The sequence below is a fragment of the Tenrec ecaudatus genome, chromosome 16 (assembly GCF_050624435.1).
Source record: "Tenrec ecaudatus isolate mTenEca1 chromosome 16, mTenEca1.hap1, whole genome shotgun sequence".
In the NCBI taxonomy this organism is placed as follows: Eukaryota; Metazoa; Chordata; class Mammalia; order Afrosoricida; family Tenrecidae; genus Tenrec; species Tenrec ecaudatus.
In genome coordinates this window covers 100,709,340-100,723,061 of record NC_134545.1, presented here as the reverse complement: position 1 = coordinate 100,723,061, position 13,722 = coordinate 100,709,340, and the positions used below count along the sequence as shown (strand labels likewise).

The window sequence follows — 13,722 nt, the reverse complement described above, 5'->3', positions numbered from 1 at the left end:
CTTTGAGGGAGAAAGAGGAGGCTGTCCTCTCCTGTAAAGTTGTGTAGCCTCAGGAGCCCTGTCTAGGGTCGTTGACTCGAGGACAGTGTGTCCATGTCCCGTGAGGGAGCGTGTCGGCCAGGGGCTGAAGGACTGGGAGACATTTGCAGTAGGTGGCGGTGCTGTAGCTCAAGGCTGTGGGGTCAGACTCATGATGGCCCCGTGAGCCCTCCTACAGGTTTGGTTCCCAAGCCCCATGTGTGAGATGTCAGACCTCAGTGGCCCCCGATCTACCCTCATCATCCGGGACGGCAAGCCCAGGAGGGTCCCATGGCGGGTGGGCGTATGTCCGGTGACTGGGAGCCGGCAGCCCTTCACTTTCTCACCGGGACATAAGCCTTCTCTCCGGCGAGGAAGAGCAGCAGCTTCTTGTAGACGTGAATCAGCCTGTTTTGCATCAACCTGAACGCAATGTACAAGATCTCCATGCCGATGATGATGTAAATGGAGAAGAACATGAAGACATTGGGGTGGTCCAAGACCGTGTCCCCAAAGCCGATGGTGGTCAGCGTGATGAAGCAGAAGTAGAACGCATTCTCGAAGTTCAGCTGCTTCTCCCACATGGGCAGCACAGCGGCCGCGCAGGAGATGTAGGCCGTCACCACCAGCACAATGAACAGCAGGGGCACGTCCAGCCGCTCCACCTGCCGCCCCACCTGGTCCAGGTTGCTGACAATGGAGCCCGAGAGCCTGCTGGTCACCAGCTCGGGACACGAGCTGCTCCGCTCCAGGCCCGGCAGGGGCAGCTGCAGTGTGTGCTGTTTGTCTCGGCTAAGAAGATGTTCAAACAGCTCAGAGTTGGCCTTTTGGGTTTGGGGGCTCGGGGCTGGTTTGTGGTCCCGGAGCTCTTCAGCGCAGATCATGACCCCCGGCGGAGTGGCTTCAGCCACGGACCTGGCCTCCACAGGCCTTCTCCTGCAGGGAAGTGGGGCACACCCCCTGGGGTGCAGAGGCCTTCGGGAAAGGAACTTCCGGAAGTGGTTGTAGGACATGGAAAAGATGGCCGCCAGGATGTCGCCTATGTTGGTGAGGACCAGGAACATGAGGGGGATGCCCAAGAGTGCATAGAGCATGCACAGGTACTTGCCCAGCCTGGTAACAGGGTAGGTGTGGCCGTAACCTGGAAAAGACAACAGAACTGTGGCTGCTGTCTCCACCAACCCCACTCCCCCACCCCCCACCTCCAGGACCTCTGCCCTCCTCCACATGATGGAGTGCACAATGTGTTTTCAAATGTTCACCTTATGCATCCACCTGCCTGGCACCACAGAAGCCCTGGAGATGCAGTGGTTACTCACTGGGCTGCTAACCACAAGGTCAGTAGTTTGAAACCACCAGCTGCTCTGAGGGAGAAAGATGAGGCCTTCTACTCCTATAAAGCGTGACCATCCCAGAAACCCATAGGGGCAGTTTTAGCCCACCTTATTGAATTGCTCTGAGTCGGCTCAGACTCCCTGACGGTGCACTTTGTTTGGATCTGGTCCCATGTTAGCGGAGGAGACCAATCCCCAGAGAAGAATATCATGCTCCGTAAAGTCAAAGGGCAGCAAAAAAGAGGAAGACCCTGAGGAGATGGACTGACGCCATGGCTGCAACATGGGCTCAAACACAACAAGTGTAAGGATGCCGCAGGACCACGCCGGGCACATCCCATCCGTTGTACATCAGATTGCTATGAGTCAAAACCAATTTGCTGGGACCTAACAACGGGAACAGCATCTGGCACCAGGACTGCTTGGGAAATGGGGTGAAAAACAGCCTCTCTTTGGACTAAGAGTGCCTTGTTTCCAGACCCACGATTCACAATGACCTTGGCTGGAAGCTGATAGGGCTTCATTGTGGCATGACTGTTTCTGAGCCTTTGCAGCAAGATGGAGGATTGAGGCCAGGCTGCTCTGTAAGGAAAGGATGGGAAGGGATTCATTGTCACACACCTGCTGCCCCTCATCCTCCACAGAAGGGTTTTAGGAAGCCCCCCGGTCCTCTCTGGGACCTCATTTGTTTCTATAGACTGCATTTATTATGCACCAATGGTGAACACTCCAGAACTCATTGTCACCCAGCCCATGCTGACTCATAGCGACCCTGTAGCACAGGTAGAACTGCCCCTGTTGAATTTCTGAGACAGTAACTCTTTACAGGAATAGACAGCCTCATCTTTCTCCCAAGGAGCAGCTGGTGGTTTTGAACTGCTGACCTTGTGGTTAGCAGCCCAACGCTTAACTGCTATACCACCATGGCATCTGGATGAGGGACAGAAGTTGTCCTGAAAAGAAATGGCTGCTGCCACCCTCTGAGCTACTTGTATTTTCTCAGGTGAGATGAACATGCTTAGAAATGGCAGGCACGTGGTTAGGATCCCGGTGCCTAGAATCTGGGACACAGTTCGAATCCCAGTTCTGCCATGTGCTAGAAAACAATCTGTCTGGGTTACCTGCCCAGGTGTCTGATCCGTCACATAGGAATGGCGCTGTCCACCGGGCCTACTGACTGGCCTCACACAGCTGGGTGAGATGCTCCTGTGGGCATCTGGGATGGGCAAGTTCTGATGACTTGAAGTAGAGGGAAAGCATTTGGATTTAATGCCTGTGTCTAACTTGTGACGTCATCAAGGATGATCAATTCATGAACAGGAAAAGCTCAGCCTATGAGGCCAGTACATCTGAAGTCTGTGCCTGAGCTGACTACACCCCCCCACCCCAGCTGGCACTCCCTGAAGCAAATTCTAGTAGTCTCAGACTTCACCCCCAGGACCGGAGAGGTGCCCCATGGCCCACGCTCACCAGGTCATGAGAGAGGGACAGAACCTCCTTGCGGCTGGAGATGTCGGCCCCTGGGCAGGAGCCAAGATCCCCATGCCCAAGCCCAATAAGGGCCCCCAGGACCGTGGGCTCTGAGGTGCATCAGCAGCATCCAGGAGGGCCCACCAGCTGGGGGCTAACCACTTTCCAGACAGTGCACAAGCCCCCCACCCCACCCATTCCCCAGCAGCCCCTGCGGTAGTCCAGAGAGGTCTTGAGGCAGAATTGTTTTGATTTAAAGGACAGGTGGCATTGTTTACACACAGGACATGCCGCCACCTAGCGCCAGAGCCACGCCTTTGCACAGCCATTAACCACGTGCAGTAGGCAAGCAGTGGAGGCCTGCGGAGGTCAGGCAACAGGCTAGCATCACCCGGTCCACAGCAGACAAAGCCTCCATCCCCTTCCCCCAGCCCAGGCTTCTCCTTGTCAAGGGGGGCCTGGTCGCAGAGCCCTTGGGGCTGCTCTGGGTGAAATGTGTTTACAATCCTAAAACGTGATTATATTCCGGAAAGCACCAAAGGAAGCCGTCTCAGAGAGTCCACAGGCCTTGTGCAGGGATGGACAGTGCCCTCCCAATTACTGCATGCTGAGATGCATAATGGAGAAGCGTATCGGTTATACAGTGCGCCGAGATAGTCCGACAGGATCAGCTCATCCCATTAGCCTGTGAGTGTTCAACAGCCGGCCACTTCCTGTCTAATGCAAGGGGACTGACCCCAGGGGAAGACTGAGGATTGGCTGGCCAAGTACCTGTCAAGTCCAGGTACAGAGATGCCAGGAGGGGGTGGTACTGCAGTATTATCAGGGGGACTTAAAGACACTTACTGATAACGGGCAGGGTAGAGTGCTCACACGCCCTGCCCTGCTGCAGCATAATGACTGAACAGCACCAAGCCCTAATTGACTCGCACAATGGCAGGAGCATTGCATCTTGGGATTTAAACCAAGCCTTAAGCTAATGCATTTCCACTAGATCCATGGTTCATGGCCTGGACGCCCAGCAGGTTCACTTGACAGGCTCTGAAGAGTTCCTTAGCCACTCGGGTAGGGTCCAAGCAGGGGTGCAAGGGAAGAGACCCAGGAATTCAAAAGTGCGGCCAGCATTGCTAACCTGGCATTTGACTGTGGCTTCTTGAGTTTTCTGTTGCCTCAGGATCCCCTGAAGGAGCCTCGAAGGAGTAGTGGTTATCTGCTGGGCTGCTGACCACAAGATCAGTAGTTCCAACCCCCCAGTGGCTCTTCAGGAGAAAGCGAGGCCATTCTCCTACCATAAACAGTTACTGTCTTGGAGACTCAAGGGGCAGTTCTATCCTGTCCTGTAGGGTCGTTGGGAGTCAGCATCGGCTCCCTGACACTGAGTTTAGTTTGGCTTTGTAAGACGACCTAGGGGACTCATTAGAGCGCCAGCTGCTGGCTCCATGCCCATGGTTTCTGACTCAGTGGGTCTAGGACAGAGTCGGAGCCATGCTCTCTAGTGCTAGGTTCTCAAGTGATGCTGAAGTCACTGGTCCAGGGATCACACTCTGCCAACCATTGCATTTGCTCAGAGGTATAGTGGGTAGAAGTCAAGGATGCTGCTAGCCATCCCTGTAATTCGCAGTTCCCACTTCCCCCTCCCCCAGATCGCAAGTGATGCCTGTAGCACCAAGGATGCTAATTCAATCCAGCCCCTTAAGTTGCTGCAAAGGATCTCTGGTGATGCAGTGGGTTAACATTGGCCTGTTAACTGCAAGGTCAGCAGTTCAAACCCCCCAGCTGCTACTGGAGATAAAGATGAGGCTTTCTGCTCCTGTAAAGATTTACAACCTTCCTCTGCCCTATAGGATCACATTTTTTATTTATCTGCTATGCTAATGAGGAGCCTTGGTGGTATAGTGTTTACTCATTGAGCTGTTAACCAAAAGCTCAGCAGTTCGAATCCACCAACTGTTCCTTGGGGAAAAGATGGGGTTTTCTACTCCCATAAAGAGTTACAATCCCAGAAACTCAGAGAAGCAATTCTACCCTGTCCTGAAGGGCGCAGTGAGCTGTCATAAATTTTATGGCAGTTTGGTATGGGTTTGGGGCTTTGGGGCTATGCTAATGAGACAAGACGAAGGTGGGGTGTATGTTGAGGCCCCCACCTTACTAGAGGGGATGATTCAAGTTACCATTGTTTGTTTCCTTGGGCGTGTGATTTGCAGATTTTCCCTAGGTCCAAAGGTCAAGAAACCACCCCTCCATCAAAGCCCCAGGCAAGGGAAAGATGGCACCTTGTGACCTCCCCTCATCCCCTGGATATACACAGAAGACCCCTGTGATGTCACCAGTAATGGACACCAAGTAGCTCTCCCAAAATCCCGCTGACCCAGGCCTGGGCTAGCCATCTTGATTTGCATCCCAGCTTCCTTGAGGCCCTGGCTAAGCAAGTGATCAAAAGGTGGGGAATAAAGATCAGCATGATGTCAGAGGAGACGCTAACACTTGCTCTGCATCGTGTAGCTGCTAAGGGAAATGGAAGAGATGATGAAGTCGAAGGGCCGAGCAGAAAATGTCCAAGGGCAGCTGGGGAAACAAAGAGTAAAATAGTCTAATGAAATTTGCACCGCCTGAGAATTAGAAAACCACAGGGAAGAACACGCTCAGCATATCTTAAATGGAAAGAACTCAAGAAAAAAATACCAGCTCTCATTGCCCTCGTGAAAGATCCTATGGACCAAACATCAGCTGAAGATGGAAAGAACATACAGTCACTGCACCCAGAAGACACTAGTCACCATCCCACATCTCTGGAGGTAGCATCTGAGCAAGGACCAATGGTGCTGAAAGAAGCAGCCCAAGATGCACTGAACGCATTAGTCAAAAACAAGGCTCCGGGAATTGATGGCAAACCTATCGACATGTTTCCACAAGCTGATGAAGCACACAGGAAACACTCGCTCTGCCAGGACATTTCAGACAGCCATTTTGCCAACTCATTGGAGGAGATCCATATTTACAGCCCTTCCAAAGAAAAGTGGCCCCCAAAGGAATGCTCAAATTATATAATATTATCTTTGAGAGCACAATGAAGTAAACTGTAGCCGGGAGCTACCAGAGGCGCAGGCTGGATCCCTGAGAGGACAAAGAATGAGGAATGTCATCATTGCTGACATCAGGTGGGTCTTGGCTGAAAACAGAGAAAACCAGAAAGTTGTTTACTTGTGTTTTAATGACTATGCCAAGGCATTTGACATGTGGATCATAACAAACTGTGGATATCCTTGAGAAGAACGGGCATTACAGAACACTTCATTGTGCTCCTGTGGAACTTGGACATGGATCAAGAGGCAGTTGTGTGAACAGGACAAGGGACTACTGCGTGGATTAAAATCAGGAAAGGTGTGCATCAAGGTTGTATCCTCTCACCATACTCATTCTGTCAGCTGAGAAAATATTCAGAAACTGGCTTATACAAAGAAAATTGTGGCATCGGGAGTGGAAGAAGGCTTATTAACCACCTGCGACATACAGGTGACACGACCTTACTTGCTGGAAAATGAAGAGGACTTGAAACACTTGCTGATGAAGGTCAAGGGTTGCGGACTTCAGTATGGATTACAACTCAGTGTCAAAAGACCAAAATCCTCACATCTGGACCAATAGGTGACATTATGATAAATAAAGGGAAGGTTGAAGCTGTCAAGGATTTCGTCATGCTTAGGTCCACAATCGATGCGCAGGAAGCAGCAGTCAAGAGATCAAAAGATGAGATGCATTGGGTAAATCTGCTGCATAAGATCTCTTCAAGGTGTTGAAAAGCAAGGATGAAGCATTGAGGACTAATAAGGTGTGCCTGACCAAAGCCATGGAATTTTCGGTTGCTTCGTGTGCTTGTGGCAGTTGGATATTGAACAAAGAACACCCAGGGAGAATCTGTGCTGGAACTGTGGAGCTGTGAAGAATCTTGGAAGTCCCATGGAGTGTCAAAGGGACAAACCATCCTGCCCTGGAAGGGTACAGCCAGAGTGCTCCTTAGAGGCAAGAATGGCGAGATGTCACCTTACATACTTGGGACATGTTGTCAGAAGAGACCAGTCCCTGGAGAAGGAATTCATGCTTGGTAAAGTGGAGCAGGGCAGTGAAAAAGAGGAAGGCCCTCAATGGGATGGATTGACACAGTGGCTGGGACAATGGGCACAGGTATTGTTGTAAAGATGGTGCAGGACCAGACGGTATTTTGTTCTGTTGCACATAGAATCTCTGTGATTCAGTTCAACTCAATGGCACCTAACAACAACAGCAAGCAAGTAAGCTCAAAGTCCTGGTGGCAGAGTGGTCTACACAGTGCAATACTAACCATAAGGTCAATGGTTCACATCCCCTAGGTTTTCTGCAGGAGACAGATGAAGCTATCTGCTCTCAGAAAGATTTAGAGCCTTGGAAACCCACGGACCCGATGACAGTTAGAAACAGGGGAGACACATTTATCGTACACACTGGTGGCTCATTAGGGCTGCTGGAAGCTGTACCACTGGATTTCAGATACCAACAGGATCACCCATGGCGAACAGGACTGGCAGAGCTTCCAGACGAAGAACAGATTACAAAGAAGGGATAGACCATCCACTGCCGAGAGCTTATCCATGGAAAGCCTTTGAAATGGCAGTGAAGCACTGTCAGACGTGTGCCTGAAAATGAGTCCTTCAGGTCTGCGGACCTGCATGTGCTGCTGGGGCATGAGAAGCAGAAATGATGTACAGCCTCAGATACCCACCCTAGGGAGCAGTTCTTCCCCGCCCCCATTGGTTGCCTGAGAGGAGATGGACTCTCTGGCTGGAAGAACACTCACTGCCATTGAGTTAATGATGACCCCCAACAACCCTATAGAACAGGGTAGAACTGCCCCTGGGGGCTCCTCAGACTGTAACGTTTTACAGGACAGACAGCCGAGTCTTTCTCCCGGGAAGTGGCTGGTCCTTTCAAACTACTGACCCAGTGGTTTGGAGCGCAACTCCTATGGAACCCACTACTCTGCCAGGGCTCAATGGTAGTTGGCTAATTTTCCTCCTGGGGGGGGATGGGTAGAGGTGGGAGAGGAAGACAAACCCCAAACCCTCAGCTCATTTGCCCATTTTCAGTCCCTGTCTTGTCATTTCTGCTCTCTTTCCTATAACTGCTGTCACCTCAAAGGGTGCCCTGAGCTGTCCGTCCCCAGAAAAGGTCTGGGGAAGGGGTACTTGATCTCACCTCTGCCCGTCTCGCTGGCAGCAGGGCCCTCCTCTTGGAGCTTCTGTGCGCACTTGTCCTGATGGAGCCAGAGCAGCACCTCCCTCATAGGGTTGTGGTGAACAGGCTATCATGTAATACACGTATGGCATGATCATTGCATGTCAGGTATCTGTATTCACTCACCGACCACAGGTGTGCATTTGGTGGGTAGGAGGTACTAAGAAGTGCACAGTCATGCGGGCACTATCCCTATGGTTCCTTACCCATGACATGGCCCTGACTTGGCTTTACTCCCTATCCAGTGAGTGAGACCAATTTGGAAGGACAGCTGGTGGGTGCCGGAGGAGCTTGGGTGGGACTCCTGGGTCCATCTACACAGTGTGTGGCAGTGGACTACACACCCCCCTCCCATGCTTCCCTTCCTTGGGGCGCCCTGACTTTGTTTGGGCAGCCTCTGCTGGCCCCAATGTAGACAGAGGTAGACCCCGGCGGCATGGCCTCATGTGGTACAGCCGTCTCCTGCCACACTGCCCTGGGCTGCAAAGAGGCGACAGAGCCTTCCCGGGAGTCTCCATGCTGAGTCGGGCAGCCGGCCTTGCTTTCTGCTAGGTGTGGTTGTGTGGTGGGATGTGGCCGTTTGGTGACTCTGAACCTGAACCTGACGCCACAACTCTGTTGCACACTGGTCAGTCCTTGAGCTGCCCTCCCACCAGACTTCTTCCTCGGTCTTGCAGTGTAAGCCAATTGGGTTGGGGATGGGCTAGTTTGATTCAAGGTTCCTTGGCGGCCACTTAATCCAAAGCTTCTTAAGCTGAGGGGCCTTCAGTGGGGCCTGCATAACTGAATGTTAGGGTGGCGAAAAGTTTGGACACCAGTGAAAGGCTTCTGAAGGTGCAAAGACCAAAAATTAATTCAAAATCAAATGTGCCGTGAATCTGAGGGATGTGGCAGCGCCTGACGATGTTGCAAATTTCGCCAGTGAAAAGGGGTCAAGGATGGTGATGGTTGAAGAAGTCTTGACTTACTTGATGGTCCTCAGCTGCCCCTGAGAAGCAGGTCTTGGAAGGACTATGGACCAAGAACAAGACTGTGTCACTACCTGGAGGGGGTGAGTATGGATGTCAGGCTCCTCCACTGCTCCAAGCAGGACAAGGGACAAGCCTTAGGGATTGGCACCTTCTCTCTTGAGTGAAGAGGGGGCCTGGTCCTTTCCACTGGTTTGACGAGTCCTGAAGAAGCCCTGAGCCTCGGGCTCTGGTGCTGGGTCTGTCTTTGCCCCGTGCTGCAGCTGGAGTGCCCTTGGTGGGGTGCTGAGCTACCATATCTTTCCTTTGCCTCAGATCCTTCCAACACACGCCCACCATCCCTGCCCCTCCCCTCTAGTGCCACCTGATCACAATGCCTGCAACTTGTTTGACTGTTGGCCTCTCATTCCTGCTGTCTTGAGGCCTGCAGTCCCCTCAGCACAGCCTTCCTTCCCCATAACTCTGGCCCCTCTTATAAGACCCAGTAGGACGGCCAGCCCCTGGAGGACCTCTAGCATGTTCTCTCAGCTGTGTCTAGAATCCTCTGGGCCTGATGGCTTCTGCCTTGCCCGGGGATACCCAGGCACCATGGGCAGTTTGTGCCTTGGCCATGCCCACTCAGCCAGAGGCAAGAGCAAGCTGGGGTCTAGTCCACATCTTAAACCCCAGGACCTATCCCTGGGCATGTGGCTGCGCCCACCTCAAGGAAGAATCTCACCCAGAGGTGTCCTCTGTCCAGTGGTGCCCCCGTCCACTGCTGCATCTGCTGCACTGGGCAGCGTGCCCCTGCATGCCATGGCTGAGTAGGTACCCCACAGCTGCTTCTTGCACAAAGGAGTGATCATGCCAGCCGCCCCACCCAGGGGTCTGCGACTCCTGCTTCCTCTTGGTCTCTCTCCCGGGCAGGACCTGTCCTTGCCTGGCCCTGGCCTGCACTTACCCACAGTGGTGAAGACCGTGCAGCAGAAGAAGAGCGAGCTCAGGAAGGACCAGTCGGAGGAGCGGGGCAGCCACTGCGGCTTCACCTTCTGCAGCAGCACCCGGAGGGCCCGCCGCCTGCTTTCCTCAACTGGGCAAAGACAGGCAGAGTGAGGGAGCAGGCCTGGGTCCAGCCCTTCCAGCTGGGCTGCCTGGGCGAAGGGCACCAAGGCTTCCCAAGTGAATACCCCATCCCGTATCCCCATCCCTCATGCTCAGCAGATGAAGCCCTGGCTCTGGTCCCTCCAGATCTGGCTCTGGTCCCTCCAGAGACTAGGCCACCCGGCAACTCTGGGGGAAGGGTTCCCCTGCTGAGCAGCCCAGGGGCTCAGGATCCAGGGCCACGGGCTTTCTCTCTAGCCTTGGGCTTTCTGAACCAGCGGGCCTTCAAATTCAGAAGGGTTTCCCTTCAGCCCTGGGTCTCTCACGGGCTCTTGAGACTCAGAAGCCAATGGACTTTTGTGAAGTTCAAGCTGTCCCATGAATATCAGCTGTCCCTGCTCCTGCAGCTCACTGAGCCTGGTGGAACGGGGTCACCTGCTTGGACCTGCAAATAGCAGCTATCCAACGATGCCTCTCCCAAGGCCACCGAGTCTTGGCTTCTAAGACATCCCTCCCGAGGCCAACAGGGCAGGACTGGAGCCTTGATTGCCCAGCCAGGTCCCTGCGTGGGTCTGCTGGGCTGGGCAGTCAGTGGACTGTGTGCCACATCACCCACCTGGCTCTGATGAGGTCAAGAGAGGATGGCGCAGAGCCAAGTCCACAGCAGGGGGCTCACTACTCCTTCAGATAACACCTGTTCAGCTAACTGCATTCTAGGCCCAGCTCCGACCCTCACGAGGTCCTGCCAGAAGCCGTGGAAACGAGATGGCTTTCAGAGTCCCAGCTCCCCCATCTGAGAGGCAGCACCCACAAGTGGTTCAAGTGTCCAGCTCTGGAGCCCAAAGGCCCCTGGCCGGCTCCTGCCTCCATTGTCTCATGCCTCAGTTTCCCAGCCTGTAAGGGGGTGGGGCAGCGGTTCATACCCATGGAGTCATTGGGAAGATTAAGCGGGGTGCTACAGGAGCAGTGGCTGGCCACAGTGCGCTCAGTCATCTTCCACACACCTTGGCCCGAGGGAAGGCAGGGCGGGCTCCAGGTTCCCAGACCACGCTGCACATTGGGATCATCCAGGGAGCTTTGAAAGCCAGAGTCCCGGTCAAGCCCTAGACACCGGACTGGGGTGGGTTTGGGGCAGAGCCTGGGGTTGTGTATTTCAATCCCACTCTTACTGGAGGATTCTGGCGTGTGGCCTGGCTTGAAGAGCTGGTGACGTTCTCCTAGATCAGTCAGATGGGTGTGTGTCCATCTGCCCCAGAGGCAGAGAGAGGAGGTAGGACCCTCCCTGGAGGGGACACTGTGTCCCCTGACTGGCTGAGGCACCTGCTCACAAAGCAAGGTCCAGGCTGTAGGAAATGCTGTGAGCCAGGCCCCCCTGAGGCCCCCAGTCTCCTACTCCTGAAGGCATGCCACCCTGAGGCCCCCAGTCCCCTACTCCTGAAGGCATGCCACCCTGAGGCCCCCAGTCCCCTACTCCTGAAGGCATGCCACCCTGAGGCCCCAAGGTCTGAAGAAAGCTATCACACCATATTGGTGAGCCTCACCATATTGGCTACACAGCTCAGGGTGGGGGACAAGGGGGTGGGGGGGACCCTGCTCTCCCCCGGACTGAGTCGAATACCCCTTTGCAAGCTTCCACTGCGGGGACAGGACAGAGGAGGAACAAATGACTAAATGCCAACGGAACACCACCCAGGCGGCCAGGACATCGATAAAGTGCCTCTTGCTCCCAGAGGGACCTGCGCATGATCTCCACGCTGCCCTCGGGTTCCTGTGACTGGCAGGCCTGAGATTGGGACCCTGCTTTCTCAAAGCCTGAGACCCAGAGAGGGCAAGGATGTGGGCCTGAGTCACACAGCAACTCGGGCAGGAACCAGGGCCCCAAGTGCTTCCTCACCTGCCTGCCACCCCACTGACCACAGAAATAACAACAAAAGCTTTAGAAGCAGAAAGGGAGAGGAAAGCGAGCAGGCTGCTTGTTCTCTGGTGGGGGGGGGGAGGGGCGACCCAGATTGGACTCTACCTTGAAATCTAGGCCCTGAAAACCAAAGTGTGGGGCAACAGCTTTTCTGGGGATCAGCCCTAAGAACCCCAGCGCCATGCAGTGTCCCCATCCACCCACCCCACCCAGCCCAGCTCCAACCCCGTGGACTGGGTGGGGCTGGGAGCTAAGGCAAAGGGAAGGGACGGGCCTTCTAGAGCACACAGTGGGTGCCCCCTGCTGTTGTACCATGGCCTCAATGGTCTCCCCAGTACCCCAGATAGCCCCAGGTTCTCCCCACTTTATAGAGAAGAAAACTGAGGCTCTGAGAGGCTCAGAAATAAGAAGGGTCGGTCTCCCACAAAGTTGATCTCAGCCCTCTGGGGACGCCTTCACCCACCCAGGAGAGGCTGGCCCTGACCGGGTGAGCCACCTACCTGTCCTGTTGCATTGCAAGATGTTGGAGAGTGCCTTCAAGAACTCCTCAAACTCCTGGTCCTCTACCGCCAGTTCATGGCCCCGCTCAATGGCCATGAAGAGGGCGGCCCCCACCAGTGCATAAGTCACCAGGGAGAAGAGAAAGCAGATGCAAGGCAGGAGCTTCCCCAGAGCGTCAGGGCAGCGCCATCCCGGCTGGGCCGGGCCCGTAGCCTCCATCTCTGCAGGCTTGGCCCATCTGCTCTGGCAGGAGAAGCTAGTGGAAGAGGCCGGAGCACAAGGAGCAAGAGGAGGGGAGTGTCCAGAGGATGGCCGGGCGCTAGGCCAAATGTACAGCCGGTGGCTTCCCCAAGGACCCAGCCACAGCCGGCAGCTCCTTGCTCATCCAGCTGAGCAGATGGCGCCCCAGCCGACAGACGCCTGGGACCTGAGTCACCAGACAGAGCCTTGGGGAGATCAGAGCAGCCCCACTTGTGCTTTGGGGGCAGGTGACTGGCCCCTTCAGGGTTGGCTGGAGGCCCTCTGGTCCATCCCCATCCCCCTGGGCAGGTGGGAAGTAGATCTAGTGAGATTGGAGCCCACAGATTACAAAGGGCCTTTCAGGCGGCTAGCTATGCACTGGTGGCGGCCAGGCCTGGACCCAGCTCATCACTCTTAGCCCCGCCACGGCCTCCAGGTGGGCCCAGGAGATGCCTTCTGGCCACGTGATTTGGGGTCGTGGCACACGATGTACTCCAACCACTGGGGCCTCAGCAGAGACCATGCTTGGTGAGCCTAGAAATGTGCTTCTGCCAGGGGCTTGCCCCTTGGTGGCCACAGCAGGCCCCACCTGGCCGACTTAGGCATGCGGTGCCCACCCTTCGATTACCGTTTAAGAACGAGATCCTGCACAGCCTCCTCTAGATTCCCCCAGTTCATTCCTTCGGGGCAAGCATGGAGGTTTGCTTCTCGGAGCCACCCTCACTGTGAGGGACAAGACCCTCGGGACACTAGAGAAAGGACAGGGCATGAGACAAAGTAGCAGACCACCCTGGTGCTGCGACGGACTGCAAGCTTCCCACAGAGGTCTGGCCCCTCCATGCTCTGTCCTAACCCTCCCCAGACCCTCTTCTCCAGAACTTCTCCCTGGTCTCAGTGGCTCATCAGGGGGCAGGCCCCACATTCTCCT

At 54.7% G+C, this 13,722-nt stretch overlaps 1 protein-coding gene across 1 annotated transcript; it reads right to left on the bottom strand.

The window, feature by feature from the left end:
* Window positions 1–353: 353 nt before the first annotated feature.
* KCNK18 (potassium two pore domain channel subfamily K member 18) lies at window positions 354–12,773 on the bottom strand. The gene is made up of 3 exons (XM_075533472.1): window positions 12,554–12,773; window positions 9,999–10,127; window positions 354–1,159 (listed from the first exon to the last, which is right to left on the bottom strand). The coding sequence occupies exons 1-3, from the start codon at window positions 12,771–12,773 to the stop codon at window positions 354–356; spliced, it is 1,155 nt and encodes a 384-aa protein (XP_075389587.1).
* Window positions 12,774–13,722: the final 949 nt, after the last annotated feature.